Consider the following 27,711-nt stretch of genomic DNA (forward strand, 5'->3'; position numbering starts at 1 on the left):
AGACTCCTACAAACACATCAGCTTAGTGGTTCGGTACCCTGGAAAGTAGGAATGCTACATCCAAGACTTTGCCACGGCAGGAAAAAAGAAAAGTCTCTCAAAGAGAGGAAAAAAAGCTTTAGTTAAGCGTAGTGCTACAAAAATACATGTAGAAAGTAGTTTCAAGTCTGAGCTGGTACATTCATGCACTATTGCACCATACTATACTGGTTTAGCAGATAAGGCTGCCTGCAGCCTAAGAATCCCTGCATCGCAGTGTGTTTGGAATAGGGATGTGCGGTACTCACCCAGCTCTCCTGGGGAGCAGGGAGCGGGCTGGGGGCGAGCTTACTTATGTAATGCCACCCTGAGACTTATCATAAATGGTGGTTTGCCCAAAAATGTGGTACTGCAACACTGCCGTCCCCATACAGATTGAACCAAACGCCTCTTTGGAAAGGTGGACATAGGCAGTGTAGTCTTCCTAATACAACTTTCAGAATACTGAAACTTGCTACAAAGCAGAATGTGCTTTTACAAGCTGTGGGATGTTGTTACTGGCGGGTGTGAGACAACTTTGTGTAATCCAATCAATATGCCATTAAATGCAACCAAGTCTGTTAACTTCAAACACCAAGAAAGGTAATTTTTGTGCCTTGTTTTTCCTTCTTGTACTTATTAATACCTATACAATCTTTCCCCTCAACATCCTAAAACATTATCTAGCATCTAAGGAAATATATACAACATTTGCCCATTTTCAATAGAAAACTAAATCTACTGTTTGGATTAAAATAAATCCCTCCTCTTCCCATGCTGCTTCTCCACAAATATTTCGTGCACTTCTGGAGAAGGCAGCAGGAAAGACAGGTAAGTTATTTCCCTGGAGCAAAAAGACAAGAATCCTGTCCTGAAAAAAAATCTCAAATCTGTCCTAAGACACTTCCCCCCTACCTCTCCCTTCTTCCCAGGCTTACTTGAACACCTTAACTATAATTGCTTTATACAGGCAGAAAGATTTTCCTCCCAGCAAAAACTCAAAATGCATAGGAGATGATAAACTAAAGCCAATCAAGATGCTGACTGATATGCCTGGACATGAACAGGAATTCAAACCATGCAGTCTTACATACTGCACTTGTTGATGCCAGGTGCCCACCAAAGCGGCTCTATCACTCCCCTCCTCAGCTGGACAGGGGAGAGAAAATATAACGAAAGGCTCGTGGGTCGAGATAAGGGCAGGGAGAGATTGCTCAGCAATTACCATCACAGGGAAAACAGACTCAACTTGGGGAAATTAGTTTAATTTATTACCAATCCAGTCAGAGTAAGGTAATGAGAAAATAAAAGCTAAATCTTAAAACACTTCCCCCCACCTCTCCCTTCTTCCCGGGCTTAACTTTACTCCCAAATTCTCTACCTCCTCCCTGCCAGCAGTGCAGGGTGACGGGGAATGGGGGGTGCGGTCAATTCATCACATGTTGTTTCTGCTGCTCCTTCCTCCTCAGGGGAACGACTCCTCACACCCTTCCCCTGCTCCAGCATGGAGTCCCTCGCACAGGAGACAGTCCTTCATGAACTTCTCCCATGTGAATCCTTCCCATAGGCTGCAGTTCTTCACACACTGCTCCAGCATGGGTCCCCCATGGGGTGCAGTCCTTCAGGAACAGACTGCTCCAGCGTGGGTCCCCCGCAGGGTCACAAGTCCTGCCAGCAAACCTGCTCCAGTGCGGGCTCCTCTCTCCATGAGTCCACAGGTCCTGCCAGGAGCCTGCTCCAGCACAGGCTTCCCATGGGGTCACAGCCTCCTTTGGGCATCCACATGCTCTGGTGTGGGGTCCTCCATGGGCTGTGGGTGGCTATCTGCTCTACCATGGACCTCCATGGGCTGCAGGGGGACAGCCTGCCTCACCGTGGTCTTCACCATGGGCTGCAGGAGAATCTCTGCTCCGGTGCCTGGAGCACCTCCTCCCCCTCCTTCGTCACTGACCTTGGGGTCTGCAGAGTTGTTCCTCTCACATATTCTCACTCCTCTCTTTGGCTGCAGTTGCGCAGTCTTTTTTTCCCCTTCTTAAATCTGTTATCCCAGAGGCACTACCACCATCGCTGATGGGCTCGGCCTTGGCCAGCAGTGGGTCCGTCTTGGAGCTGGCTGGCATTGGCTCTGTCAGACATGGAGGAAGCTTCTAACAGCTTCTCACAGAAGCCACCCCTGTAGGCCCCCTGCTACCAAAATCTTGCCACGCAAACCCCATACATCACTCCAACAATATAAGCTAAAATTCAAAGCCTGAGCTTAAGCTGAGTGAGAAAAGGAGTTAAAAGAAAGCGTTAGAAAATACTAAAAGGGATGCAGATGAAGAAGCAAGAGGAATTAAGAGTAGCTGGAATCTGAAAGCATTCCTTGTGTGGCAGAAACTATGCCAAAGGACTGGACAGCACCCTTCTCTGACTATCCTATGCTATTTTTCAAGTGCATTAGCATCATCAACTGAAACACTTTAGTCATCTGAATTTTCACAACCCTTCAAACTCAGGCCCTCTGATACCTCATGCTAGGGGCCATGCTGCAACTCAGAACAGAGCACCAGCCTTAGATAGGGGATATGTAATCAGAGCACTGATTACCTTCCAAAGCAGGGATTTGAGCCTAGGTCTCCCATATCTCAGACAGCTGTTAATAGTTTGCTAACAAAGTTCAAGTTTGCCCTGGGTGATTTCATCTTACAGCAGCATCCCTGTATTATCTGCAGCTTAGCTGAAGTGAGCTCGAGTGAAAATTAATTTCTCTTAGTTGTCTTCTGTCACAGTTGTCTTAAGAGCATTTTCTGGGGTCTCAAGGTGATAGACAAAACTATTATTGAGAGATGTGAGTGGTTTTGAATGACATATAAGCACTGATTTTTCTAATAAAAAAAAATTAAACCATTTTTTCCAGAAACATTGTAATACTGCTCTAATAAAGAGCAGTTATTATAATACTATTTCAGAGGCCCCCTCTAAATTTTTACTCATTTTACAGCAGTATTATAGAAACCAGAACTAGAAACTGGCATTATAGAAACTAGCAGAAACTGGAGTTTCTTTTCATACAAATAGAATTGTAATTGCGGATCAAATCACTCCCCTACTACACGTATTTTCTAGCCTCTCTGTCATATAACAGAAAAGCAGTAAATGCCAATGACCTGTGCCTGCGTCAAAATGCAAGCAGCATGTATGACTTTTTCAGTATAGTTTGCCTAATGAACAATGCAAGGAAGTCCTATTTCTTGAACTTTTCGCATATAAGGTTTATCCAGCTCAAACTACAAGATTTTGCATTGGGGAAAAATATCCTACTGGTAACACTGGAAAAATAAATTAAGTGCACAACAGTGCAAAGAGATTGCAGCCAGTTCTGGCGAAGTTGATCTCGGTGAAGTTGAGGGCACAGTTCATGGTAGTGTTACATTTCAGTCCAGCTGGCAGGGCAGCTACATCAACCTGTGTGTCTGGAGCCGAGCCTGGTATAACTAGAATACCCCTTATTTCTTAGATTGATTTTTATTTTTTTCTTTACACATAGATCCAGGAATCCTATCCAAGGCTGCAGGCCAGTCAGAAATACCTTAACAGCCCTCAGAATTTCACATCCAAACTGCAAAGCGTCAGGAATAGTGTCGTGGTTTAACCCCAGCCAGCAACGAAGCACCACACAGCCGCTCGCTCTCTCCCTTCTTCCCAGTGGGATGGGGGAGAGAATCGGAAGAGTATAAGTGAGAAAAACTCGTGGGTTGCGATAAAGACAGTTCAATAATTGGAATAAAGTAAAGAAGTAGTAGTAATAATAACAATAATAACAATATATAAAGCAAGTGATGCACAATGCAATTGCCCACCACCTGCTGACTGACACCCAGCCCATCCTCGAGCAGCAATAGCTGCTCCCCAGCCAACTCCCCCAGTTTCTATACTGGGCATGACGCCATACGGTATGGCATAGCCCCTTGGCCAGTCTGGGTCAGCTGTCCTGGCTGTGCCCCCTCCCAGCTTCTTGTGCCCCTGGCAGAGCATGGGAAGCTGAAAAGTCCTTGACCAGTGTAAGCACTACTCAGCAACAACTAAACCGTCAGTGTGTTATCAAGGTTATTCTCATACTAAATCCAAAGCACAGCACTATACCAGCTACTAGGAAGAAAATTAACTCTGTCCCAGCTGAAACCAGGACAAACGGTAACTGCAGGCGGGAGCTGCGCCCATGCCCTGGCCCAGCTCCAGCAGCCGGGACCCAGCACCAGAGCAGCGTGGCTGCTGCTGCGCTCACACGCATCTGGGGGAGCTGGAAGAGGGGAGTCAAACCCAGGCTGCAGCGCTGGCAGCGAGGCGGTTTAGAGGTAACGGTGATAAAAGGAGCTGGGCGGGTGTGCGGAACCCTTTCCGCCCCCTGCCCCCCCCAAGCTGAACGGCTGCACACCGGACGGGCGGCCGTGAAACACGCAGCAGCAGCAGCAGCAGCAGCAGCAGCAGCAGCAGCAGCAGCAGCCGCACCGGGACGTCGCACGGCGGGCCCCGGCAGCGCCCGCCCCGCCAGGCGGCGCCCTCCACCCGCGCGGCGCCGGGCGGCGCGCGACACCGCGCGACACGTCGCGACACGTCGCGACACCTCCCCCCGCCCCGCCCCGCCCACTCTGAGGGAACGCGCGCCCCCTGTCGGCGGCCGCTCCTCTCCCGCCGGAAGCGCCGGGCGGTGCGTGGCGGACGCGGTCCGGGCGGCTCCCGCGCCCCCGGCGGCGCGGAGTTCCCCCTTCGCCTCCGCAGCCGCCCTCGTTCTCTCCGCGCCCGTCCCCCCCCGCGTCGTCTCCTGCGCTCCCGTCCGGTGCGCGGGGCACGGTGCCCTCCCGCCTCCGCCCCGCCGCGGGGAGCCGCCCTAGCCTGGCCACCCCGCGGGCACCCGGCCTCCGCGGGGGCGGCGGGCGGAGAAGTAAAACCGGGCCCCGGCAGGGACGCGGGGCGGGAACCGGAGCCGACGCAAGGGGAAGGTGAGCGGGGGCTGCCGGGGAGGGGGGGGGGGTCCCCATCCGGAGCCTGGCCCCCGCAGGTCCCCGGGCGGGACCGCCGAGCTCGGGGCCTTGCTTTAGCTGTCGTCGGGACAAGGACGGGGACTGCGGCCGGAGCGCGGTGCGGGAGGGTGCGGGGGGAGGCGGGGGCCGGGGCGCGTACCCGGGGCAGCGGGGCTGGGCTGTGTCCCTGCCAGAGGACAGAAACTCGACCCCCTCCAGCCTCCTGCAGAAGGAGCCACCGTCCCGCTCTCACAGAAGCACCAAGCAGGCCTGTTCTTTCAAAACAAGGAGAAAACCGCGCTCTGACTTCCAGCATCTCTCCAGTTGCAGATGCCATTAGCAGGATGTTCTGGTTTCGGCTGGGATAGAGTTAATTTTCTTCCTAGTAGCTGGTATAGTGCTGTGTTTTGGATTTAGTGTGAGAATAACCTTGATAACACACTGATGTTTTAGTTGTTGCTGAGTAGTGCTTACACCAGTCAAGGACTTTCCAGCTTCCCATGCTCTGCCCAGTGCACAAGAAGCTGGGAGGGGGCACAGCCAGGACAGCTGCCCCAGACTGGCCAAGGGGCTATGCCATACCGTATGGCGTCATGGCCAGTATAGAAACTGGGGGCAGTTGGCTGGGGGGCAGCAATCATTGCTTGGGGATGGGCTGGGCATCAGTCAGCGTGTGGTGAACAATTGCATTGTGCATCACTTATTTTGTATATTCTTATATAATTATTATTATTTTTCTTCCTCTGCTGTCCTATTAAATTGTTTTTATCTCAACCTGCCTGTTTTACTTTTTCTCCCCGATTCTCTCCCCCATCCCACTGGGGGGTGGGGGGGGAGTGTGAGTGAGTGGCTGTGTGGTGCTCAGTTGCCAACTGGGGCTAAACCACGACACATGATTATCAGGGTCTTCTGGTTTTATGTGTTTGTGGTGGCATTGCTAATTCTGGTAGAAATATTCTCTGTAACTGACTGATGCAGTGGAAAGTGGTGTATTTCTGTCGGCAGGGGCATGTCACAGCTGTTGCTTTTGAGTATCTTTCTCATTTGGAGCTACTGGAATGCTCTCCAGAGGTTCCACTTACATGTTTCATGTACATGCTGAAATCACACTGTGCGTGGTTCGCAGCTGTATATGTTGCTTTCCATAATTGCTTCTTCTAGCATGATCGATAGGGTCTCAGTTAACCCAGTGTCTGCTGACGACAGCTGAAGACCACTGTTGTAGGTAGTTTAGTTGAGGACTTTTCTGGGTCATATGCTAGAAGTCAGTGAAAGGAATTGTATGTTAGCCTTGTTTCGATTTCACCGTCAACATAAAGCCTTAAGCATAAGCATAAGTCAGTGTGCACTGTCATTAAGCAAATAAGAAATTGCATCTTATTCATCTAGTAAAAATATATATAGGCTGCTCTATTAGGAAGTTAGAAATTAAATTAAAAATATTTAGTTTGAACTGCGCAACAGGTAATGTGTTAGTGATGTCGGTTAAAATAAGAAGTCCTTTAAGGATATGCTTGTATTACAGAGGGATTCTGCCTGTAAGCTGTGCTTTTTTTGATCAGGGAGGCAGAATCTGTCTTCCCTTCTTCACTGCCATTGCCTTTGGTAGGGTGTTCAGCGTGGCAGTAACATAAAACACACTTGGGCTTGGATACAGAGTATTTTTTTGTGGACGTACTATAGGTGATCAGAACAAATGCCAGACTCGCTATGGGGGGAGCAAAATTACAGGAGACGGTAAGTCAAATATGAGTGAGGATGGCTATCTACATTTTGGGCTACGTTAGCAAGGCCATAGGCATTAGATCGAGGAAGTATTTATTAACCTCTTCAGCACTTTTGAGACCACAAGTCCAGTTTAGAGCCCCGTGATACAAGAAAGATGCCAACGAACTGGAAGGGGTGCAGAGAAGTGCCACTGACATGTTAGGTGGCTGGAGCATGTGGTGTCTGTGGAGAGGCTGAGGGAGCTGTGTGTGTTTAGCCTGAAGAAGAGAGGGCTTAAAGGGGATCTTACCGCTGCTCTTAATGAGTGGTTATAGAAAAGGGGGAGTTAGACTCTTCTCAGCAAAGGGACAGGAGGCAACAGGCACAAATTGCAGTAAGGGGAATTCTAACTAGAATAAGGGAAAAACTTTTTCACCGTGAGGGTGGCCAAGCACTAGATTAGGGGCACAGAGAAGCAGTGGGATCTCCGTCCATGGAGATATTATAGACTGGACATGGCCCTGAGCAACCTGATCTAACTCCTTAGTTATCAAGAGGTTGAACAAGTGCTGTCCAATGAGTCTTTCCAATATAAATTATTCTATGATTCTTTCAAGATGAGGAAGCAATGTTGTTCAGAGTAGAGTTGATTGTCCCTAAGAGAAGGCAGTACTTTAGATGCTATCTCTGTGATTGGCAGCAAAGATGTCAGATTTTAATTTCTATTACAGGTTAGTGCACAGATATGCAAGTAAACTTATAAAACTGCGATGATTGCATTTGAGGTATTGCATCTAACATTACAGGCAAAAGGACAAGTAATATTTTGCAAGGCTGACAAGTGTGGACAGGACTTTAAATTTACTTGATGAGGATTTTGTGTTTGGAGAAAGCCATAAACAATTAAAAATATAGTAGGTGGGAGAGTATAACTTTAAATAATCTTTAAAGCTATATAATCACCTCTGAGTTTTGAAAAATGTTTCTGTGCCATAACCCATGCTCCATATTGTTCTCTAGCTAGTAGGTGGAACCACTGGAGAAGTCCAGGCGTAACAATCTGATAAATATTGTAGTGTTGAATGCTACTCCTAAATCCTCCTTGGTCTCACAAGTTGTGTTTCTTGTACTTGCTGTGGGTGTTTGCTGCCTGACAGGTTCTGGAGTTTGGCTCTGGCAACTGGAATGAGAAGAGCTTTCTCTTGCTCTCCTACACACTCGCTCTCTCCTGTCCTTTCCCTCTAATTCAAACACACGTGCATTAAATCAATGAAGTGCATGTCACTAATGCTACGTGCTTATACATCACTGAAAATAAATCAGCTGCTCATCCTCAAGAACATGCTGAGGAGCAAAATGTTGTAAGCCTGAATTAGTGGAACAGGCATGGATTGTGGGAGCAAAGTCCCTGTCATGAGATCAGCTTTCTTCTTGTTAGTAGGAGTTATCTTGAGCAATGTGGATAGAGGATGATTTCAAAACAGAAGAAAAAGGAACATCCTTCCTCTGTCAGAATGGGAAGAAAAATTGAGACTGGGAAATAAGTGAGACAAGTTCTGCTCTAGTACATTTTTCGATGTCTCATAGCAAATGTGGAGTAAAACTGATCTGCTTCGTAGTTTTTGTTGTCATTGGGGTTCTGATAGTATTAGCAAAATTATCTTCTGACTTTCAGTCACTTGTTGCTTGCAAAAACAGAGCAAGAGTGTCGTGGTTTAACCCCAGCCAGCAACTAAACACCACACAGCTGCTTGCTCGCTCCCCCCACCCCCGGTGGGAAGGGGGAGAGAATTGGAAGAGTAAAAGTGAGGAAACTCATGGGTTGAGATAAAGAAAGTTTAATAGGTAAAGCAAAAGCCACACGCACAAGCAAAGCAAAGCAAGGAATTCATTCACTACTTCCCATCGGCAGGCGGGTATTCAGCCATCCCCAGGAAAGCAGGGCTCCATCACGCGTAACGGTTACTTGGGAAGACAAACACCATCACGCTGAACATCCCCCCCTTCCTTCTTCCCCCAGTTTCTATACTGGGCATGACGCCATACGGTATGGCATAGCCCCTTGGCCAGTCTGGGGCAGCTGTCCTGGCTGTGCCCCCTCTCAGCTTCTTGTGCCCCTGGCAGAGCATGGGAAGCTGAAAAGTCCTTGACTGGTGTAAGCATTACTCAGCAACAACTAAACCGTCAGTGTGTTATCAACATTATTCTCACACTAAATCTAAAACACAGCGCTATGCCAGCTACTAGGAAGAAAATTAACTCTATCCCAGCTGAAACCAGGACAAAGAGTAAAAAGAGTGATAGACATATGTCTATCGAGGCATAGGAACTCTGCAATCATACATGCTGTAAGTCACATTTTAATAAAAAAACAAAACACAACAACCCCAAGCTTAGAGTCTTTCAGAAATTATTGTTCTTAATCTGTTTCTCTCTACAAGCCTACAATATAGTTGCAACATGTTTTTCTTCTTGGTCCTGACTAACAGTTACTTCAAGCCTTGACCAAAAGTTTATTCTAGGCTAGGATAACTTTTTTACCCCCAAGGTATTATTTATGTTGTTCCAGAACTGTAGCTAAGATAAGCAAGCATATAGGTTGTCTCATGTTTGTAAGATGAAGTGAATAGCAAGTTTTCCCCTAAATCATACAAAGCTAAGAAGAAGGTGTTGCTCCAGGATTATAGAAAGCCTGAAATAATCAGCCCAGAGCGGCCTAGCCCTGAAACTTCTTAGGACCTGGCTTTGCAGAAGAGAGATTCTTACACATAGACACAGTAAAGCCAGAGCAGTTAAAACTCTTAGAGGACTTTTTGTGACCTTTTTCCCTTGTCCTTTCTGCTGCCTCTGTGTTGTGCTCTGGGACTTGACGTTTCCCTATCTGTAAATTTCCAGGTACAGTTGAAGGTCTCTACAGGTGTGAGACTTGCTTATTTGAGACCATCTTCTTCCTGAGTCATCGTATGCTTGCGGTTAGTGGAGGTGTTCAGTAGGCTTTTTATAGCACTGGATTTGAGAATGTGCTGTTTCCTGTTGTAGTGAGTTCTTGGGAGAAGGTTTTAAATACACTGTATTGTGTAGAACAATAAATTAGACTAATCAATACAGCTTTCCGAAAATACAGTATAAACTGGTATTGGTAACAGTATAAATGTTCTGGATCTGTGTAAGTTGAACAGTTTTTCATGAGATAAAGTCTTAGCCTGGGATTAAGCAATTGTACTATCTTTTTCAATTAGAATTGTCAGCATTTCCACTGCACAAAAGAAAAGGACTGAAAAAATCAAGTAAAAACTTTTGCTGTATGAGTCATTATGTTTCTAATAGGTGCTGCTGGGATGTGGGGTAAATGGTATATGAATAAAATGCATCAGAGAGGTTTTTTGCATGATTAAAAAGTATAGGCAGATCTGTTTTTTGAGAATTTATTGATCTGCCTTTTTTTTTTTTTTTTTAATTAAACAGGAGATGATAGGTGGAAATGAATCCTGTACTGCAGGACTGATACCTGTGTCCTACTTAACCTGCCTGACTTACATTCTGGGAGAATGGACTGGCGTGGAGCATATTGAAGATTACCTGAGTTATGCAGTCTACCTTTTATGGGTGCTTTTTCCACTCGCAGTAGTTTTTCTACTTCCAGGAGTTCTCGTCATCCTCTTCTACACTTCCATTCTTCTTCTTCATATTTATAAAAGGAAGAATGAACTAAAGGAAGCTTATTCCAATGATTTTTGGGATGGTGCAAAACAAATGTTGGCTACACTATGGGATGGACATGGAAGAATATGGCATGGTAAGTGAGGTCTGACTTTTCATTAAAAACTGCTGAAGCTCTTATTCCTGGTTTACCTTTCAGGATTATCTATCTATCTATCTATCTATCTATCTATCTATATATGATTGTTGCTGCTGTTGCATGTAATCAAAACATTCAGGCAATTTTTTTTTCTGTTTTATCAATGACTGCCAGTGGTGCTTGGGAGATCAAAACCCATTGAGACTTTTTTGGATGTAAAATTTTTTGTCTTACGCATTTATTACTTTGCTGCTACAAAATGAGATCTTTCATCCAGTTGAATATAGATGCAATTTTTAAAAATTATTTGATTTTTTTTTTTATTTTTTATAACTACTCCTGGATTTCCTCATTCCAGGAGGACCTGAAATGATTGCTATGTTAAAAATTAGATCAATTAACTGTATTATTTCAGAGTCAGTATACGAACACTGGAAGTTAAATGCCAGTTCCCTGATAGCCAGTATGTCAGCACATGTTAGCATAATTTAATTGCGCTTAAGCAATCTTTTACATATAATGCCAAATGATGGCTAAAAGGAGCACTTAGTGTCAGTTCACTCACTAGTTGCTACTTCAAATTGACTTTAAAGCCCAAAACTGTTACAGAACCCTACTTTTTTATTTTCTGTCTATGTGTTTTTGACAACTACTTTCTCTACTAGAATGTCAAAACTAAGGGCTCTATTCCTTGTCCTTCTACTATTATTTCTTTTATAAAGACAGACTTAATAAATGATTTGGCTTTTCTTTCTAAGGAAATCATAAGCCTCTTTCAGAACCATTCAGTCAAGATGCAGCTAAAGGAGAAAGAGATGTTTAAGAGCAATTTACATAAAGAACAAATCCTTCTTGAAAATCATCTCTATTTGTTCTCTAGTCAAAGGGAAGCAGGTTTTCAAGGCATTGATAACCAGATGGTGCAGTGGCTGTATCAGATAGGCTTTGTAAGACTAAGATGTAACTTTCAAATCTAGGAAAGTACACTAGATCAAAATCAACAGCTACATCAAAGAGCTTAAAATGCTCACTTCACAATAAAAAGCGATTTACTTTTTTTCATAAGAAAATGATTTTTTAAGGCCTTGGCTCTTTTTATCCATAGTAACTTTTTCTTTTTATAAGGTCTAACTTTTTATTTGCACAGAAAAGATTCCTATCCAGTCCCTCATTGACAATTGTGACTTTTTTCTGCCCTGCCAGCTGGTTCCATGTTCTCTATACACTTCTCTTGCTAAAGAATGAAATGTTTTGCGATTATTTTTTTCCCCCACTTGATTAATCAATAGATCATAGGAAAAATGTTTCATCCTGAAATCTCACAGCATCAGGGAGGAAAAAAAAAAAACAAACCAACAAACGAAAAACAACCCCACAACCAAAAAGCCCAAAACCCCAAACTGGTGTGTGATACTTCTAACTTTACATATATTATGCAAATGCTAGATGTAGGTATCATTCTGGTTATGATTGGTGACATGGAGCACAGTTAGTGGTTACTTGGGATGGTACAGATGATATGCTTGCAATATGTTGCAGCTCCACGGGTGTAGAAAGTAAAATAGAGAGAGAAGAGCCAAGAGTACCTTCAGAATTAAAAAAAAAAAAAAAAATGGAATGGGAATTGCAGACCTGATTAACTTTGGAAGAAGTGCAAGGGTTTGCGTTGGGATTTTTTGGGGTTTTTGTTTTGATTTTTTTTTTGGTGTTGTTTGGTTTTTGTTTATTTAAAAAAAAAACCACAAACGATATTGTAGCAATACTGCTCAGTATTAACTGAATATGTTCTATACTGATGCTTTTTGATATTTCACGTTAACTGAATATATTCTGCACTGTTAACTTAATTAGAAATGTAAGTTCAGTAAGAAACTTGTGTGTGTTTATGTATGTTTCAGTTAAGCTTATAAAGCCCAAATAACTTCTAGTACTTAGTAATGGAAAAATGGAGCAAGTATAACTCTGAGGGAGGTAACAAATATAAGCTTCATACCCTGGAGTAAAAGGAGACTTGTAAATGGATGTTGTCACGTCAAATCTTCTTAAACAATTACTGGTGGCAATAAACTTTGAAAGGTAAATAATAGCTTGAAACAGTTGTGTTTCATCACTCCTATCCAATCCTTATTTTGATTTCTCTTTAATAACTGATTCAGAGGACTCTGCAGCCCTGAAGACAGTGAACTGAAAAAATAAGGAAAAAATTATATAGTTCAAGACAGTGAGACTGTGTGGTTTTTTTTCAGGGTTTTTTTGTTCTTCTTCTTTCTTTAAATGAAACTTGTATTTACTGTGAAAGCAACTTAGTAAATGCTACAAGTCACTTCTTGACTTTTTAACAGTCACTTTGCTCTTGCCACTTCTCAATAGCTATCAGTTTCAGTTTGCCAATTGCCACAAGTTACTTTCTTTGGGAGAGAATTGTATCAGACTTTGACATCTGTTATGCCTTTAACTCCTAACAGGTTATGAGCTTCACGGTGCCGACAATATTCCTGAAGGACCAGGGCTTATTGTGTTCTATCATGGAGCTACTCCTGCTGACTATGTCTATTTCATGGCTAGACTTCTTATACAGAGGAAGAGATACTGCCACGTAGTAGCTGATCATTTCGTCTTTAGATTACCAGGTAACATACTTCATTATAAACAATCAGTTTGAGAACTCTAATTTTTTTTTTTTTTTATGGTGTAATTAATAAAAACTGTGCTACAGGAACACAGCTCTCAGAACAAACATTCAGACAAATTTAGTGGAAGTGTTGAAGTACAGCTCTCTCTAACATGTTCTTTACAAACAAGAATGAGTTCATGAGACTGGCCCATGCAAGGATGGGTCATGCTTCTGGCTGGGCAACACCTTCCAATGACTCTAGGGTGTTTAGAAACAAAGAGAAGGAAATCATAGGAGAAACAGTTGTCTCTGTATTAATCGGTAGCAAACACTTCAATAAGATGTTTCTTTTCTTATTAATATAGGCAGAATGAGTGGTGTAACCTGATTAAGAAATAAACTGTTTGGAAGCAATGCCCTTAAAGTTGACAATATTAGTCTGGGGAGACGACCTATTTTCGTATCCCACCCAGTTGAGTATGGTGGGCAGTGGAACCTGTCCCCAGAAAGATTGTTCTGAGTAGAATCTTTTTTGGAGGAAAGCTGTAGAAGTATCCAACAAGTTTGTGTGAAATATGAGGTGAAGCATGAAGAAAATAAAAAAAAATATGTTTAAGGCAAGATTTTGGCTAGACAGCTTAGTGAAAAACACTGCTGATTGGTAAAATTAATTACGTAGGGGATTTGGTTTTTATGTGTGTGAAATACGGTAGTACCCAGCTCTTTTCCCAAGTTCCGTTTGTGACTAAAAACCTCATAATTCATTTTGTGAATTTACAGGAGTGTTTTGTAGTGTACTGATGCTTTTAGTGGAAACAACTCATATCAGAAAACTCTCCTTTTGCCGGTGTATTTTTATTTCAGCCTTAATCCCTGAAAACTGAACTTCCTCATAGTTATAACAGAGGCAAAGCCATGCTACAACTGCTTTTGCCAGCAGACTAGGATTTGTCAGTTGATTATCAAATCTTTTGCATACAGCTGACTAACGTAGCCTCTTTTGTAATTTAGATTTGGCTCCGTATTATATCTATTAATACTTATGCACAGTTATTTATCAAATGGGAGATTATTTTGGTTTTCTCCATTTCTGCTTTAAAATAAGGTTCTAAGTGTGAGTATACTTATGAGTCCCCCAAATATCGTTTAGTAGCATCGCAGAGACATCTGGCTGAATGGCTGGTCTCGAAGGATTTGGTTCAGCAGTACAACATCTAGCTAACAGCTGGTTTCTACAGGCATTACTCAGGGATTGATACTGGGACCAGTGCTGCTTAACGTTTTTATTGGATACTTGGATGAGGGGTTGGAGTGTGCTCACAGGAAGTTCACTGATGATACGAAACTAGGGAAACAGTCGATACACAGGGGGTTAGAACTGGTATTCAGAGTGTCTTCACAGAAATGAACTGGCAGAAACATCACAAAGTTCAGCAAAAGCAAATATGAAGTTGTGCATCTGGGATGGAGCAATCCCGTGCGACAGTACCCTGGGTAGAAGGTGGCTTTGCAGAAAAGGACTTTGGCATTCTAGTGGACAACAAGTTGTACATGAGTCAGCAGCCTGCCTTTGCAGCAAAGCAGATGGACTGCACGCTGTGCTTTTTTTAGCATGAGCATAGCCAGCAGGTTGAGTGAAGGGTTTTTTTCCCTTGCCTTGGCACTTGCGCGAGCACATCTCACAATATGGTGTCCAGTACAAGACAGATTTTGACACACTAGAGTGTGTTCAGTGGATGATGGGGGGCTGAAGCACACAATGTATGAGGAGAGGCTGAGAGGACTGGATTTGTTTGTTCTGTACCAGATATGGGTGGGTGAAGACATATTCGCTGTCTTCAGTGACCTAACAGAAAGGTGCAGAGAAGAGAGAGTCAGGTTCTTCTCATAGGTGCGCAGTGATAGAATGCGAAGCAACAGAGACAAGTTGCAACACAGGAAATTTTGATTAGACATGTGGAAAGGTATTTTACCGTGACAGTGATCAGACACCTGAACATATTGCGTAGACAAGTTGGGGAATCTCCATCCCTGGAGACTTTCAGAACTGCACTGGGTGAGGCCCTGAGCAGCCTGATCTAGTTGGACCCGCTTTGAGTGGGAGGTTGGATAGTTGACCATCAGAGGTCCCTTCCAACCTACATAATTCTTTGGTTCTGTGAATGAATTAAGGCTATTCAGGGAAGACAAGCCCAAAGAGCCCAGATAATGTTCTGGGTTGTGTTTCAAAATCTGCACAATAATCTATGACTGGCAACCCAGATAGGTGCCGCTTCTCTTGTGAATCAAACCAAAGACTGCCCTAATTTTATCCTAGTACTAAGACTGCCTGATCTTGATAAAGTCTTCAGATTAAATTGGATGCCTTTTCAGAAGATGTTTTAGTTAACCGAAAGTTATTACGCTTAATGCAGGAGAAATGGGGGCTGGGGGGTGGGTTTGGGGAGTCTGTAGGCTGTTAGACACACTTGGATTAGATGATTTCATGATCCTTCTGTTTTTATGATTATTGAATCTCTTATGAATAGCTGTGAGGAATGCCTTGTCCCGTGAATCTGAATCTCAGGTCCATGCCAGTATGCAATTGTCAATACGCAGTCTCATTGCATCCTCTGCATCCGGCACTGCTGTTGTGAATTAACTGCAATTAACTGGAGTGTGTTTGTAAAATGTTGCTGTGCTTCCTAAGGAATGCATGAGCCTGCAAGGGGTCAAACAGGCCTCTCGCTACTGCTTAGTCTTGAAAGATACAGCTTGGTAACTTATGGAAGGGAATCCAACTTAATAGGAGACTTCCTATAGATACCTGCAGATCCCTGTTGAACATTGCCTAATGCGTCTTTCTTTCACGTTGACGCAAAAGGAGATTATTTCGTTGTCTCAATTTATACTGTATCAATACTACGTATGCTTCTGTTGCTTACATTTTGGGGCTGAAGGATATGAAATATGGTCCTGCGGCTTCTTTTTTTCCTTTTTCTTTTAAATACTGGAGTTTAGTCACAGAAAAAAACCCATTCCTATGGTTTCTGGTTCTTTTAGATTCTTAGCTGTGTAATGCTCAGGAGTACATTGATTTCTCTAAGGTTAAGAGAAAATCTTTTCGCAAAGAGTGCAGTGAGGACTGAGATTTCACTTGTGTTCTTCTCCATCACCCTCTCCTATAGTATGGGCCATGTCTGCTTCCTAGAGTCATCTGGGAGCCCTTTAAAAGGTTGCCTGCTATTTTAGGGATCTAAGATAGTCCGTCTCCTGTAATGTCCCAGAGGAAAGGAGCTATGGCTTCTTGTCTGTTACACGCACAAGGTGTTGCAAAGTGTCTTACGGACTAGGTGTTCTGCAGATAACCACAGATGTGTACCTACAGTTGTGGAAGGTTGGATTCAATGGTCTAAATGATTCCTCTCTGTCTGTGGTCCTAAAGGTCCACCATAGAAAAACGATGACATCCTTGCCATCTTGCTACCAGGCAACTGACAGCCCCTGTGTTACGCTCACTGGGGCTAAGTTAGAGAAATGTATATAGTGCACTTATCTCAATAAGTGTTAAAGGCATTATAGGGTACTCTCCAAAGGATTTTCAAACATTGGTGTGGACACAATGTTGTGGAAAATAGAAGAGTGTGCTGGGGCAAAGGGCAGAGTCCAGGTTGAACTGTGGAATAAAATTAATTTTGGTCATCTTGGTATTTGGAAAAACTAGCTGCCCTTCATGCTCTGGAAGGCTGAAAAACTGTGTTTAGATAATTTTGAGAGTTGTTTTGTTGTTTAAAGTCGAAAAATAGATTCTTGGTCACTTTCATGCGACAGCCAGGTACTAGCCCAGTGTTTCTTCTGACTCCGTGATGACCTTTGCCTTGGGCACAGAGTACCCTGGCTGTCCCTTCAGGGCCACTGCACTAGTTCCTGTCTCTCTGCTGCTCTAACGGAGCCAGGTTCTTCCTCTTTGCTACCGCAGCAGAGATATCGATAATCAGTATCAGCAGTAATGTATGAGCTGCTGGCTAGGCTATGAGGTACAGCTCAGAATATAAGGTTTATACTAAAAGTCTGTGGAAGAAATATGGCTGAGAAATTTTGTGAAGACTTGAAACCTTACCCCACCACTGTTCTGTATTACAAGTTTTTGCCTGTATTCTGTCTATATTCTGTTCTTTTTTTCTGAGCTATGAACTGGACAGACTCATGGTGTTGCTCTGTTACACACCACACACCCCCATTCCCCAGCATGTCTAATGCAGAAAGAAAAACTATCTTCACAGCTTCTGCTTCCTTGGAGTCTCTTTTCCTGCTCGGCTCAACACGTCTCGTGGCTGTTTTGTTTCTCTCCTGAACTCACTGACAGAAAGGGCTTAGGGACAGGCAGCTTCCTACCACCAGGTACATTCCAGAGAGCTTTAATTAGTTTGGGAATGTAAAACATTGTAAAACCCAGATATTGAAGATCCCACAAGCAAAGCACCTGAGAGAAATTAAATTACTTTAGGAAAACTATTTCAGGTGTCCTCTGTGCACATGCTACTAGATGAAGACTGCTAGTATCATCAGCAGTGTGCAAGGCAGGCACGGCAGAATATGAGACAGGTGTAATGCAGCTTGTGTTCTGTTGTCATGTTTATGGACAGATCCTGATTGTGCATAGGTATAAATCAGGAGTAATTATACTCACACCAACTACAAAGAGTAGTTAGAGATCAGAGTTTAGTTAAGAATAAACTAACAATATGCTCCCTCATGCTCTCCTTCCCAAGCCCTTAGTTTATGCGGGCTGTAAGAGAAGACAGATATCTCTTAACTATATTTGGACTCTTCTTCAGTGTGTGTATGTAACAAATGTGTGTTCATAGTAACAACTATTCATTTATTAACCTGAGGTTAAAAAATGAAGATCTGTTATTGAGGAGCAAACTCGACGAGATCAGTTCTGTGTCCTTGTCTATGACTGATAATGTTGTTTGCATCAGTAATCTTTCCCATACTGCTCAGTCATCTAAAGTTCCCATTTTGGCATGCAGTACTCATAAATACTGTATAAATTTTAAAATTTATTGAACCAAGTGAACATGACTGATTTCCTGCAACCAGAGGTTTATGCTAGTTATGTTCTTTCACATTAGACTAGCTGTCTAAATTGATCAAGTGTGCGCCCATTTGAGCAAATTTTTGATGTTCTGCTGTTTCTTGAAGAGTAGGGTCAGTATGACATTTCAAATTAAAGATGAAATGAGGAGTTTATGTAGCTACAGTTAAAAACTTCAGTAAATGAAAAATCTTAACCTAAGCTGAATATACCCAATCCAGGCTTGCCAGATGCCCCTTGGTGTGAAAGGCCATCCTGGTACTCACACACTGAACCAGGGAGTCAATTCTTGCAATGATCTGTAACACAGAGAATGCTGCATTTTCTTTGTCGTTCTCCTTCTTATGCACAGACTGGTCTTTGTTTGCCAAAGTTAACAAAACAAAAAACCACAACAATTCGCTGGTATTTTCTCTCGTTGCACTTTATTAGGACTGTGCTATATTTGAAAAGTAGAGCTTGGGCAAGGAGCCAGTGCCGTGGAGCTGACTTAACAACTCCTTTGAAGGGACACATGAAAGGTGTCACAGAGTGCTTGCCATTTTTTTCCAGTTTAGTCCTGATTGTGAGATAGCACCTGATTTTACTATGACAAAAAGCCACTGAAAACCCTAAATCTTCAACCTTTTAGACCAAAATTTATAAGCAGGACTTAATGCTTTAGTCCCTCTAGAAACATCTTTGATTTGGCTTTACAGGTTATTAGACAAGTAAGTTTTAGCTATTGTGTTCTGTATTGGAAATCCATACTCAATGGTAGTATGAATTAACATTTTCTGAATTAAAATTATCTTACCCTACAGGTTTTAAAATATTACTTGATGTACATGGAGTTATGCATGGACCAAAAGAAGAATGTGTCAGTGCTCTGAAGAAGGGCTATCTGATAGCCATTGCCCCAGGTGGAGTTCGGGAAGCGCTCTTTAGTGATGAAATGTATACTATTATCTGGGGTGATCGGAAGGGCTTTGCTCAGGTGGCCATTGATGCAAAAGTGGTGAGTATGACAGATCACAGAAGAGAAGCAAAGAATGCTAACTTCTTAGTACTTTCTTCCAGGGAAAGCTGTTTTGATTATCATATATTTGGTGTTACATTGCTGAGTGTTCTGAGTATGGTCTACTTGCTCTCATAACTACCTTTCAAGACTCTTTTTGTTGCTTTCGATAAGAAGGCTTTGGAGTCAGCTAAGAATAGTGTGGTCAGGAAATCCAGAGTTTAAAAGAATGAGAGATGAAATCCAGGATAGTTTCTACATTACAAGCTTCTGCTATTTTACACATACCTAGTCAAGATTGTGATGGCTCAACCCCTGACCTGAGTCATTGGGAAGCAACCATACATCAACATTTCTGTTTCCCCTATCGCTGAAGTATACTGTGATCCAGCACAGTATAGACTCACTGGCACTATGTACTGTATTGGCATTTTATGGTAGTAAGGGATGTCTAGGGCATGTCTCTTCAATTCTAATATATAGCATTGTGCTTGGTCAGTAGGCAGATAATTATTCATATGGGACCAACCGTGAAAGGCACATAAGTGTATGATATATTTAAATTGTAACTATTCTAATAATCATTTCAGAGTCCCTCTCACTCTATATTTGTACTTGAAAGGTATTTGCATATGTCCGTAGGTCTGCATATACCTAATTTGAAAGTAAGTCTCACACCAAGAGTTTTATATTTAGGTACTGTCAAAGAGAGGCTAGTTAAATCTCTGGATTTTATACAGAAATAGAATACTTTTAAGATCCAATTTTAAGTGTGTGTCATTTTTCTCATGAGGAAAACAAATATCCTGTCTAAACAGTGTTCTTTTCAACAGATTTAGATTTTACTAATGTATTGTAATAACATATGAAAGACAATACTTGGGATTCAGCTATGGTTGTACTAGTTATATTTATTTTATTGAATGTGTGTTCAGTTCCCTTTATGTACTCACAAAGGTCTTGCAGCTTCATCCTCCCCTAAAAAAAAAACAAACCTGAGAGATGCAATAGAATAGGAATAGTGTCGGAGGCAGGCTAAAAGTGGGGAAAATATCTTTATTTAGATTAGAAATGAACTTTAAGTCACCTTTAATTGTGAGCATAACTCCTTATGGAAAGAAAAATGTATCTAAAACATCAGAAAAATATGTCTAAAACTGGGACCTTCAACTTCTTGAAGTTGTCTCATTTCAGCAGTTTGTTTGCCAGGATTTTTGTCATATAAACCAACTTGGTACATGGAAAAATCTCTGCCTTTATGTCAAAAGTAAGATGTTCCAAATAAGATGGTTCTAGAATAAAGAAGTTTGTTACCATTCAGTTTAGGCAACTGCACTTCCTTTCATTCTCTATAGTTGCGTTGGATGATTATTATTCCCTCCCCCCAAAAAAACCCCAACTTGATACCTATCTGAAAAGTTTCACTTACTAGCTCATCTCCATACTTGTTTAAAAAAGTTTGAAATAATCTGAATGTTTGAAAATCCCATAAAGAGTTCTGTATTTCTGATGATGCTAGGTACAGTGAGTACATACTATAAAATGATATTAAAAAGCTTCATGTAGTAGTTGACCCCCTCCTGGTTCTTGTAAATCTTGATAGCTGTTTGCATGTTCCAAAACAGCAATAAAAACTTGGACTATTCAACACTGTTCCAAATATTTATCAGCTGAAATAAATCACGGACGTGTATTGAACATGACACATCATGTGTGAAGTGATACAATCAGCATAGCAGAGACGAATCAGACAAGTTTAGGGTCCCAATCCTATGAATTCTTCCCTTTGAGCATAACTACAAATTAGGTAAGAGGTTTAACCACTTAAGTCACAAATGTGCAAACACTGCTAGATGAGGGGAAGCCTAAGTGCTCCATAGGTTCTGAAATCCTGGACTGCTTTGAGAAAATGGACTTGCTGAAACAGTGACTCACTGAAATGTCATGGTATTCTCCAGCTTGAAACCTCACGGCAGAAGGTCGCGAAAGAACTGAAGAATACTTGTTTTGCTCTCTATATGTCCTTGTCTGAGAAACACTTCTGAAATTAATTTGCTTGTTGGGTTTAGGTGAGGTAGAAGTTTTTTAGATAGTGCTATCTTCATTAAATTCTTAATTATTTTTTTTCCCTCCTAGCCCATCATTCCTATGTTTACACAAAATGTTCGAGAAGGCATTAGGACATTAGGAGGAATAAGTAAGATATTTTCTATTTTTTTGTAGTTTATTTTTCCATATGTGTTTAGCCTATCTCTGTAAAAATAATCCCCATTTAAATTTGATGCAACCTTGTTTCTGGAGGTTTGCTCTCTGTTAGAATTCAGAGGTATTATTAGGATTTAATATCAGCATTAGATGTGGTATTGGCTCGTCTTAAGTAACCCTCCACATAACAGTGTGCCTTCACAAAAGCAGCAGAAGAAAGGAAGAAGGAGCCAGAAAAAGGCAAATAGATTTAGAACACTTTTTTTCTCTGCTTATATCTGCTAGGCCAGCTCTAGGTTTTCTGCTGTCTGTTAAGAAGCAAAGCAAATAGGGGTTTGCAACTGACATGTAATTTCTTTAGATGTCCTCCTAAAGCTCTGTGCTTACACCTCTACCTGTACTTAAACTTCAAATGGTTTGAAATATATTTAATCTGTAGTTGGTTTACTGTTCAGCGCTAGACCTGTAATTCCTCACAAAAGCTTTCGTTTGCCTGCTCTCTTTCCTCATCTCTATGGGACTTCCAGCCAGCACATGAATAGATGGGTATATGTCTGAAGGGCCCACCTCTGGGATGATTAGATGCCCACATCTCTGCTGATCTGCTAGTGTTAAACCCCCTTTTTTTTATATTCTCCAACTTACTGTCTAGCAGAAAGGGCCTGAACAGTCTCCTCCACGCCACATGTTCTGCCTCAAGTACGGCATCATCATCTTCATCAGAGGACTGCAGGGCAAAACAGTTCTCTTTCTCTCCCCCTCTAATTAAAAGCTATGTATTGCATGGAGAAAGGCAAGGCATCAGATGTAGATGTGCAGAATAATTCACACATTTGTCAGGTTGTACAAAAATAAACAGCAATTAATTGTGGCTGGGTTCAGGAGAATCTTCCCAAACAGGCAGAAATTAAAGCCAAAATCATTCATGGAACTTGTATTCTACAGCAGAGGTGCTACAGGAATTGAATACTGTTTATCACTGGAGGTATTACTCCAGTTTCAGTAGTTTTGGAATGTTGTTTTTCTTATAGGTGGTGTACAGAAAATTCCACATCTTGCTCAGTAAGGATTTTCTTACGCCAACACCTCAGTTAAAGGAATTTCTTGTCTAAAATTGAGAGAGAGAGCATTAGCACCCATTCTGCAAGGAATCTGTGCTGGGTGCGTTTGGGCTAGGTGCGTAGAAGGTGGCATGTGGGAAAGAAGATATGTCCTCTTAGAGCTGATTGAAATACCTGTTTTTTCTCTCTTTTTATGTTGTTTTGCTGCAACCAGTGTATGGTCTGAAAGAGCAATTTAGTGCTCTAGCGTGACTGGCCTTTAGGCAGATAAGACTATTTCTGATCCTCTAGACCTCAGCAGGACTGAACAGAACAGTCTTCTAATACTAGTTTTTTATGCTAACCTGTAAAATTAACTGAACTGTAACCTGTATTGTGTAGCATTCCTTTCCTTTCCAGAGAAGCACCTATTGGATTTTTCTCCTCGTCTTCCTTCTCCTTGCAGCTACTCTTTGGAGGAGAGATTTCACACCAAGTTAGGGTGGAAACAAGTCTGACGTTAGCATTAACACAGCTTTTAGGAAATGAAAGTCAAGGGTAGAGTAGCACTTGAGATGACACGTTGTTTGAGAATCTGGGTCAGGGGCTGGATTACTTGATAAGCTGTCACAAAGCAGTGATTTAGATGGCTTAAGGAATTGTCACGGATGAGCCATCAAAGGAATTAGCAAAAGTGGTTTTAATATGGTGTTGTAAGTTTTAAGACATACTAGGAAAAAAACTTTACAGAATAATCTTAATCTCTCTCTCTTTTCTCTCTCTCTCCTCTCCACCCTCCCTTTTCTTTCTCCTGCTTTCCCCCTTCCCCCTAAATTTTTTCACATTAGAAATACTTAGGTCACTATATGAACGTATTAGATTGCCAATAGTTCCTGTGTATGGTGGGTTTCCAGTCAAGCTTCGTACCTTTATTGGAGAACCCATTCCATATGAACCAAATATAACTGCTGAGGAACTAACTGCAAAGGTAAGATAGATATGCATAAATATATTTAAATTATTGACTGTTCTGATAGAAAACACTGGAATATTTTTGTCAAGTGATTTCTGCCTTGGAGCTAGTTATAGAAGGTGGTGGAATCATGGTAAGCTTTGGTCTTGCTTGGCTCTGAATGCCCTTCTTAAATGCTATCTTTTTATTACTACATCTTGCAGATGTTCTAGGCCTTTTAAAGTCAATACTGCACCCTGTATTTGCTTCCAGAAACAACTTGCTTTAGGGACTGAAGAGGTTCAGTCAGATAAGTCTACTCTGAGTTGATAGAGTCATAAGCACTTCACCCAGAGAAAGTGTTCTGGTTCTTGGTCTTTTCCGAAGGATACTAATGAAGCCTTTCAAATATAGCAAATCTGTGTTCACAAACTGTTAAAATTCCATACAATAAAATAATTAAGGTAAATCATTTCATGGCTTTGTACAAGGTGTTTCTATTTCCTCCAACTTCTCACCCAACAAATTAACTTTTGAATGTTCCCCTAGTTCAGATTTAGGTGGTTTATAGAAAGGATTCTCAGGTCCTCATGTTCATGCGGTTTATTAATAGATTTCACAGTGCAGAGACATAAAACAGTTAAGTGATGGAGCAGTCAGATGGAGGGGGCTGAAATAGCCATTTTTGAAAGCTCCACAGATGGTCACTTCTAGCATTCTGAAAACTTCACTTGAGAGATTTTTCTTCTGGACCGTGCAGGTGTCAGTTCAGTTGTCTCTCCTCATCTGTTTACCCTCTGATTAGATCTCTGCAAAAATGACATCTTAAAGTGTTTATCTGCATTATCTTATGCCCTGGTTATGGAAAACTGATTGTTTCTTTTGGGGGTTCGGTCTGACAGGACTTCGGAACTGTTGGCTTTGAGGAGAGAATGTGTGTTTAAATGACTTTCAAATGTGCTTTGGCATCTTATATTTGTGCCAACCCTCACTTGCTTCTGACTTAAGTGCAAATTCTGCTAGATAAGGCCCCTAGAATGTGAATCCCCTAGAATCCTAGTTAGAGTGATTTTAAATTTGTATCTCATTTTTCAAGCTATGGCACAGTATGCGTTTTCCCATTATATATAGAAAAAATCAAGCTCAGATTTTTTACCTAATAAAAATTTTAGATCTGTAGAGACACTTAGGACCAAATCGGTAAAGAGACGTGGGCAGGAACCGTCTTCCAGGACTTAACAGTTGATCACATACCTCATATGAACAGTGGGACCTTGTACCAAGAATCAGTTTTCCCCTTGCTGACCACTGGTTCACAAAGGCAAATAGTTCTCTGTTCTGTCTCTGGCCTTAAGGACGCAGTAGTCTGTGCTTCTCCAGGCAGAATACGAGGGTTACTGCATGTCCTCACCGTAGCTTTTGCATATGGCCCTGGTTTTGAATGTTCCCTGTAGAGCTTTTGCATAATAAGAATGGCTGCTATTAACTTCTTGGCCTGCTATGTTTGTGAGTGAAAATGACTGCTGCTGTCATATGCAGTATTTTAGGTGTGGTCTAAGTGTGCTTTACAGGACCAGCTCCTTCAGGGGACTGGGGTGCAAGGATAATTACTTTGTAGAAGCCAAATGTGCTGAGACACAATTGTGTTTCCAGTGCTGCTTCTGAGCATGTGTAGAAGCAAAGTTATCACGTACTGGAAGAGTGTTACTGGGCACAGGCAGGAGTTTCTGAGTTGCAGTACAGCGCGCAGGCACTGACATGCTTTGTAGATCTAGGTCTCTTCATTAGTTTACTCCATCGTCATTTTACTATTGCGTATCACTAATAGAGCTTGTGAACACAGCTACCAGAGATAAAAGATAGTGGTTGTTGGTCTGTTTCTTGGCAGCGATCCCACAAACACATCCCCTGGGCTTAAATACGGAAAAATAGTATTTTGAACTTGCAGTAGTTCTGCAGCGTTTGAAAGGATGAAAAAGAGCCTAGAAATTGTGTTAATGTATGAACAATGTAAGGATGACTTAATCTGACCAAAAACTTTTCTCTTTCCTTACAGACAAAAGCAGCACTCCAAGCTCTAATAGAAAAACATCAGAAAATACCAGGAAATATATTTAGGGCTTTAATGGAACGATTTCAAACACAAAAGAAAGAAGATTAAGATCTTCTGAATAAACTACTATTTAGTTACAAATATTACTTTAAGAATATTATAACTTATTCATTCTTCTAATAATAGGTTTTAAATACTGTCCTAATGATACTGTTGTATAATTTGAGATGTAAGACACTTTCCCTTGCCCTTCCCCCTGTCCAGTATCAAGCTCAGGAACCCAAACTTCAAATCATTCATAATGGGACAAAGCTTACTTTTTGATAAATGCATTCCTACCTTGAAAGTGTTTTTTTTCCAAAATGACACTGCAAGTCCTTATGTACGTGGTCTCTTGTCTTTTTTTGTTTTTGTTTTCCCTCCCGCCTCCCCCAGCTCTTTAACCTGAATGTTAGACCTGCTGTAGAGCTAGAGTCTTACTGTCTTGATCATCATCACTGTAACAAGGTTTTGCAGGCGAGGTTAATGCCGTACAGCATTTATGAAAACTTTCTTTAGGTTGTTACTCTTGTGCTGCTGGAAAACAGTCAACCTTCTGTGGCCTGTAGGAGCTCTAGCTATGCCTGCAAAACCTACGGTGGAAAGTGTTTTGTTTTACTGTGGTAAGCTCAGAAAGAGTTTGCAGCAGTGAAAACTGATTAGAGAACTGCAGTGAACGAAGGAAGTTTGTTACAGAAACCACTCCGATGTGGTGAATGAGAACCCTTCAGCACAGCTGCTATTCATTCCAAGCTGAGCCATATTGGATACCTGCCCTTGAGTAGAGAGTTGTCCTGTATACTTCTCAGTGAATCTGCAAATTCTCCGTTGAAAGAATGAGCCAAGCATTTAAACTTTAAGAAATGGAAATAAGAGTATGGATTAGTAACATGAGCTCATAAAGCTTTATTTTGAAGGAAAGAAAAAATCAGTGCAACACTCCTTTTAAAAGTAGCAGTTCTTTTGAAAAACAGGATAGACCTTCCCAATACCCTTTAAATCTAGTATATGTGTAAATTGTTAAACATCCGTATTTTTCAGAGTTCTTTATGTAAGTTGTTAAATCAGGGTTGAGAGGGAAATCCTATATACTTTCCTTAAGTGAAAACAATTGAATGAACAGGAAAGAGTTGCAGGATTGGGCTTTTGTGCACTTACAGTAAATTATATTATTATATTTTTTCTGAACTAAAGCCTATGCTTTTGTTGTCCAAATAGGAAATATCTGAAATATTTCTTCTGATTGTGAGCAAGTTTAATCTACAGTTCTTAACATCTGGGAACTCTTTAGTTTTGGGATGAGGACAAATTCCTTAAGGAAAGACAAGAGGTTTTTGCTGTATTACGTTGTCTCCTTTCAATATTGTTAGGGTTTGACCTTTTCTTCAAACAAACAAAAAAAACCCCCAAAAAACCCCCCCAACTTTTGAAAGAGCGGTTGTATTCAATTTAGTATCCATTCCTCCCACCATTTAAGCACATGGTTTGCTTTATACTCTTTTAAATGTGTAAATTAGTGAGATTAGTGCACATGGATGATGCCCTGTGTTAGGGCATCCTGTCACTTTATGGGAAAGAGTCTATAAATTATGGTTTACAAAATGCAAAAAGTTTACTTATTTTGTGATGTTATTTTATATCAAAAGCATTTTATGTGGTGTTGAATTAATTTTTTTAAAGCTTGGGAAAGAATCATGTTATGTAAAAGCAAATGCCCATTCTGAAGTTTTTCAAATTACTTGCGTTATATTTGAAGGCAAGATTGTGTTCTTTTTAATTTATTGGAATGTTTTTAAAAAAATACGATGTTAACACAGTATGTCATTAAAAGTGATAATGCCAAATTCCTACATTGGAGTATAAGTTAAGTATGACTTTTATTTTTACTGCCCATCTTGAGGAAAATACATCGGTCTATATTGTGAAATTCTCAAAGGCAGCTGAACGTATTTTGTGTTGAGGTTGCATATATGTAGAAGCAAACTCGGTCTAAAAGGTTCTGTTATACTTGAACAGACCTTTGTGATCTGAGATTTTGTAAAATTAATTTTACTAAATATGTGGGCTGTTTGATCCAGTTTTGTCCCTTAAAGTATTGAAAGATGAGTATAAAAAATGAAGGGCAGTATTGGTACTCTTTAAGTGTTCATATTTGTATAGGCCTTTCATATTTATTTCTATATATAAAATAATGTATAGAAGAC

The 27,711-nt window shown here is 41.4% G+C and overlaps 1 protein-coding gene across 2 annotated transcripts; it reads left to right on the plus strand.

The window, feature by feature from the left end:
- The first annotated feature begins 4,769 nt into the window (after positions 1–4,769).
- On the plus strand, positions 4,770–27,627 carry LOC309587284 (DGAT1/2-independent enzyme synthesizing storage lipids-like). 2 transcript variants are annotated; one of them, XM_082305351.1, is made up of 8 exons: positions 4,770–5,000; positions 9,624–9,700; positions 10,194–10,524; positions 12,993–13,157; positions 19,025–19,218; positions 21,355–21,415; positions 23,312–23,451; positions 25,472–27,627. In XM_082305351.1, exons 2-8 carry the CDS (start codon positions 9,692–9,694, stop codon positions 25,574–25,576), a joined length of 1,005 nt encoding a protein of 334 aa, XP_082161477.1. In that variant the 5' UTR covers positions 4,770–5,000; positions 9,624–9,691; the 3' UTR covers positions 25,577–27,627. The 2 variants fall into 2 exon arrangements, with proteins under 2 accessions (XP_082161477.1, XP_082161478.1); XM_082305352.1 differs by lacking the exon at positions 9,624–9,700.
- The last annotated feature ends 84 nt before the right edge of the window (positions 27,628–27,711 follow it).

The sequence above is a fragment of the Platalea leucorodia genome, assembly GCF_965183815.1.
Source record: "Platalea leucorodia genome assembly, chromosome: 1".
NCBI lineage: Eukaryota > Metazoa > Chordata > Aves > Pelecaniformes > Threskiornithidae > Platalea > Platalea leucorodia.

Coding starts and splice junctions, on each gene's coding strand:
- LOC309587284 (XM_082305351.1), top strand. Junction 13,158..19,024: donor TTTCGTCTTTAGATTACCAG/GTAACATACTTC, acceptor CTTACCCTACAG/GTTTTAAAATATTACTTGAT. Junction 23,452..25,471: donor CTGAGGAACTAACTGCAAAG/GTAAGATAGATA, acceptor CTTTCCTTACAG/ACAAAAGCAGCACTCCAAGC.